Genomic DNA, 5,406 nt, shown 5'->3' with positions numbered 1-5,406 from the left:
GTGACGGTGATGGTGATGTTGTACTCGGATTTGGTCTCTCGGTCCAGAGGTGTGTTTGTCAGTAGGGTGTAAAAATTCTCAACAGAGGGTTTAAGGATGAAGGGGAGACTGTCCTCGATGGAACACATAATTCTTCCATTTTCTCCAGAGTCTAGATCAGAAACACTGAAAACAGCCACCACAGTCTCTGGAGAGTTCTCAGGGATAGGGCTGGTAATTGAGGACAATGTCAGTTCTGGTGGGTTGTCGTTCACATCAACCACCTGAACTATCACTGTTGTTTTTCCTGAAAGGCCTCCGCCATCTTTGGCTTCTATGTCCAGTTCATAAGTATTCATCTCCTCAAAATTCAAATATTTGACTAGCTGGATATCACCAGTAATTGGATTTAGCTGAAAAGTTTTACGAATTTCTTCAGAAGCATGAAAAAATGCATATGATACTGTCCCAAAATTTCCTGTATCTAAATCAGTAGCTGAGACAGTGACAACAACAGAGTTAAGGGGGCTGTTCTCTAGAATCTGAACCTCGTAGAGTGTCTGTGTAAATTCTGGGGCATTGTCGTTTATGTCTAAGACCAGGATGTGGATCTTGGCGATCCCAGACCGGTGTGGAGAGCCGCCATCCAGCGCGGTAAGAGTCAAAATGAACTCTGGCTGCTCCTCACGGTCCAGAGATTTGTCCAGCACTAGTTGTGGGTATTTTCTTCCATCCCTACGACTGCGTGTGAGAACGTGGAAATGGGAATTAGGAGTGATCGTATAGTTTTGGAGACTGTTTCTTCCCACATCCAAGTCCTCAGCATTTCCCAAAGGAATCATGGTTCCTGGTGGCGTGTTTTCCAAGAGTTTCAGCTGCATTTCATTTTCAAAGAATACCGGAGAATTGTCATTTACATCTATGACGTGAAGCTCATTTGTAATAAACTGCAAAGGGTTTTGCAGTAATATCTGAAAATGTAGTATACATGGCTCCGTGGGGCCGCATAGCTCTTCCCGGTCCAATTTCTCACGCAGATGCAAATCGCCAGTTTGATGGTTAAGCTGAAAATGCTGTTTGTTTCCTTTAGACACAACTTGTGCACCCCTCACAGCCAGTTCCCCTTCCCCAAGCCCTAGATCATTTGCTATGTTGGCTATTAAAAAGCCCCTCTCTGTTTCCTCAACCACAGAGTAGCGTCTTGACTCAGACCCAGCCAGAGACCCACCCAGAAAAACAAACAGAAACAGGACTTGCCTTTGTCTAAGAAAGCGCTCCCCTCTGGCCTCCATTGTGCTTTCGGCCATGTTCTTCCTGGAAATATTGCCAAGCTAAACCTCTGGCAGTGCTAGGAAACGCAGTCTTTTGCCTTCCAATCTTTGAAGAAGGCCTAGCGAATAATTCTTTCCAGGGCTCAGTTCTGGTTGCTTAAAAATCTGTCCAGGCTCACAACCCCTAGTTTACGGCACTGGATCTGTGCCTTACGCAGTGCGCACAGTTCCTGTGGTTTAATTCGCCTTCTTAGACAACAGTGCCACCATGCGTTCGCTGGCAGTTTAAAAATCTCCGGAGAAGGTGTTTTGTTCGGGCGAGAGGGGGGTGGGTGTTGTTTCGATATTTTAATCGCTTATTCCCCTTATCAAACCCATATGACGCTGTTGGAGGAGGTTCTTGTGTTATATCAGTGAAACCAACACAACCGAGGTAAATGAAATGTGCTGTTATCTAAAAAACAATCCCACTGTCTCTGGTGGAGTCCTCATTTACATGATTTTGATTATTTATATGATTTCGCTGCTAGGGCTACTCCGCCTGCCCTTCTGCAATTATTACACGTAAACCTTAAAAGATTGTTTTTTAAATTATGACATGCTTCATATCCTATTTGCGTTTTTCTCTTATTTTCCAGAGTTTGTATAATGCGCATCAGTTGCATTTATACTCAGAAAAAAATACTATAAAAAGATTATCTCATGCAAGGTGACAAAAAATAATAGATCATGTCAGGGGATATTATCCAGAGACCACAAATGCCTAATTTCTATCAAATTTTCACAATCACTCAAGGAACACAGATTTCTCCTTTTTATAATTACTGGTTTCATCTATATTAACTATTAACTGTACAACTGTATTTCATCTGTGGAAATAGCTATTGAGTTTGTAGAAGTTAAGCATCTAGTGGTAACAGGACAGACTGTGTCTATATATCTTATATGGTTTTCAATCTAAGGGGGTAAACAGACTTTAAATATATGTTCAAACAAACAAATATAACAGTTTGTGCTATATAGGAAATGTACTGAGTGCATGAAAGTATGCAATAGGCGACCTGACCTAATGAGTTGGGGGGTGAAAAAGTTTTGTCAAAGTTGTGCCATTTAGTCTGGAACATGAAGGATGTTTTCTAGGTTTGGGATGCCTGGGTGGCTCAGTGGGTTAAGCATCTGACTCGATTTCTGCTCCGGTCATGATCTCATCATGGTTAGTGGGACTGAATTGGGCTCTGTACCTACAGTGGAGGGCCTGCTTGGAATTCTCTCTCTCTCTCTGCCCTTCTCCCACTCATGCTTTCTCTCCCTCTTTCTTAATAAATAAATAAATAAACATTCAAAAAAAGATGTTTGCCAGGCTAAAACTATAAAATGGGAAGAACCCATAAATGAAAAACTGATATGTAAAGGCCATGCAATAGTAAAGTATAGCTATTCTAGATAATAAAAAGACAGTGCACCTAAAACTTAGTGTCTCAAGATTAAGTGGGAAGAGAAAGATGGAGAAATAAACTGAGGGCAAATAATGGGTGACTGGATTTTATTCTAAGAATAAAACGAAGATATTGCAAGGTTTTAAGCAGAGAAATGTAACAATGCAAATATCACGTGTTCAATCTAGCATCTTCACAATAATTAGGAATGCTACATGAAGGATCCTCTATTAGGTTTACTCTTAATATTAGTAACGCTAAAAATAACAGCAATTGCACTTCTATATCTTTGTATTACCTTAGTCATGATTTCAAGTTATAGAAATAGCTGTTATCCTTTTGACAGGACAGAAATTATGTGACTTGTCCAAGATTCTACAGGTAACAAGTTGGGTGATCAGAGAATTTTGATAGTAAGATAGTGCTCTACATTGCTAATCTCAATAGGACACCTTTAAAATTCATATTATAATTTTAATAGTATAGCTCATTCAAATAAACATAATATACAATAATTTAAAGACAGATTGAAGAACATTAAGAATTAAAAATGCGTTTTAATGTATGGATCAGAAATTGAACTACAACAAGTAAAGTTGGATGAATTAGGGAATTATACACTGAAATTTAAATTATAAAATAAAAAAAAGTTTCTCCATATGTATTCCTTAAGCTAGAAGGCAGGAGAGGAGACTCCAATTAAGCAGAAAGGGAAAAGCAAAAATATGTTGAAGGAGAGAGACAGGGGACTGAAACTGCATATTGTTTGAATAACAGTGATCATCGGTTCAATTAGTAAACAAAAATTATATATGTAATTCCTTAAACATCAGAGAGCATTTAATGCCAGTAAAATTTTTGTCCTATGAGTATCTTAGTGTCTTTAAATAACAAAATATCACAGGTGAAGAAAAGACACTTTTTCCTTTCAATCATTTAAAAATTTTGTTAAGAACATATAATCTTCCAGTTACTACACTAGTCATGCAATGAAAGGGCAGCTAGTGAGACAGATATTCAAGCACATAAAAAGAAAAAAGCTTTGGGGCACCTGGGTGGCTCAGCTGGTTAAGCTTCCAACTCTTGATTTCAGCTCAGGTTGTCATCTCACGGTTAGTGGGTTCAAGCCCCAGAACCGGCTTTTATCTGATAGCCTGCTTGGAATTCTCTCTCCTCTCTTTCTGCCCCTCCCCCCATCACACATGCATTCTCTCTCTCTCTCTCTCTCTCTCTCTCAAAATAAATAAACTTAAAAAAAGAAAAGAGCTTTGAAAACCCTAGGAAACTGAACAGGGAAAAATAGTGGTGCCAAAAAAAAAAAAAAAAAAAAAAAAAAAGGAGGAAGAAGAAGAAGAACACAAAATAATGGCCAGACCAAGATAAATCTTTTCCTCACAGGCTTATTCCCAAAGGAATTATAAACAATCCAAAATTTTTGAAACATGCAATGCCAAACTACATTTGAAGTTTCTAAAATTTGGTGAAGGACAAAGACATGTTTATTTCCTCATATCTTTTGGATTTTAAGGACTTGCTCAAATAGATGTTTGTAATTGCTAAAACTAATATTTTAAAGGGGGAATTGATGTGAAAAGTTTATTTAAAAAATTTTTTTTCAACGTTTATTTATTTTTTGGGACAGAGAGAGACAGAGCATGAACAGGGGAGGGGCAGAGAGAGAGGGAGACACAGAATCGGAAACAGGCTCCAGGCTCTGAGCCATCAGCCCAGAGCCTGACGCAGGGCTCGAACTCACGGACCGCGAGATCGTGACCTGGCTGAAGTCGGACGCTTAACTGACTGCACCACCCAGGCGCCCCTGATGTGAAAAGTTTAAAGAAAAAAATTTTAATATAAAGCATTAAGAATTACATGGCTTTGAAAACGACTGGACATATGCTACTTATTTAACTACATTTGAGAATATTAGTGGTTGATTTATTGAGCATTTTAATATGAACGGTTTGTAGAATCCAACAGTCCAGGTTGTCACAATCTCAAAGGAATCATAACTTCCATTTAAGGATACTTTAAGGAAATACATATTTAGAAAAATGTGAGACATTGCTTTAGTGTTCATGAACATACATATGTTAAAAGTTTTAGCCAATGTGAGTGAAGAGAATTAAAGTTATACAAGTTTAAGAGAATATAAAAAACACAAATATTCTGGAAAAAGAATAAGCTTATGTAGTGATTGCAAACATTTAAAAAATGTTTTAAATTTTAAGTTCTGCAGAGTAACCTAGGAACTGTGGAAGGTGATTTGGAAAAAGATGCTCTAACTTAAAAATTAAAGACTTCAGAAAATACAAAGTTTACTTTCATACTTTAAGTTGAATTAAGTTACAGTGAGACTAATCAACAAAAAGAAAAAGAAATCTGCATTCCTTACACCACAAACGAAGGCATTTAGAAACACCAGTAACATGCACTGAATTGGAATAGGATAGCTACACACCAAATAAAAAGAACCCAAGTGGGCAAGGCAGTACAAAAAGACTTTACACAAATTAACGGAGACTAGGCTCAGTAGACCCTTATTAATTAATACTTAACTGAATTTAAAGCTATTCCTGAAACTGGGGTTTGCTTCATGAATCCTCTCCTCACCGAGACCAAGGAAATTGGGGAGAATCGGCTTGAGGAACTTAAATTCGTCGGTCCCAGATCCTCCCGTCAGACACACCTCGTACTGGTAGCTCTGGGACAGCGTCCCC

General features: G+C 38.3%; 1 protein-coding gene across 1 annotated transcript; it reads right to left on the bottom strand.

Annotated features, from left to right (window-relative positions):
• Positions 1-5: 5 nt before the first annotated feature.
• Positions 6-3,801, bottom strand: LOC121024443 (protocadherin beta-3-like; the record flags this gene model as incomplete). The annotated part of the gene is made up of 1 exon (XM_040466666.1): positions 6-3,801. A coding segment is annotated over exon 1 (1,281 nt), but the record flags the coding sequence as incomplete, so codon positions are not given.
• Between the last annotated feature and the right edge of the window lie 1,605 nt (positions 3,802-5,406).

This window comes from Herpailurus yagouaroundi, unplaced genomic scaffold, assembly GCF_014898765.1.
Source record: "Herpailurus yagouaroundi ecotype Mexico unplaced genomic scaffold, PumYag 64848, whole genome shotgun sequence".
Classification (NCBI taxonomy): domain Eukaryota; kingdom Metazoa; phylum Chordata; class Mammalia; order Carnivora; family Felidae; genus Herpailurus; species Herpailurus yagouaroundi.
This window is presented reverse-complemented; position numbering and strand designations above follow the sequence as displayed.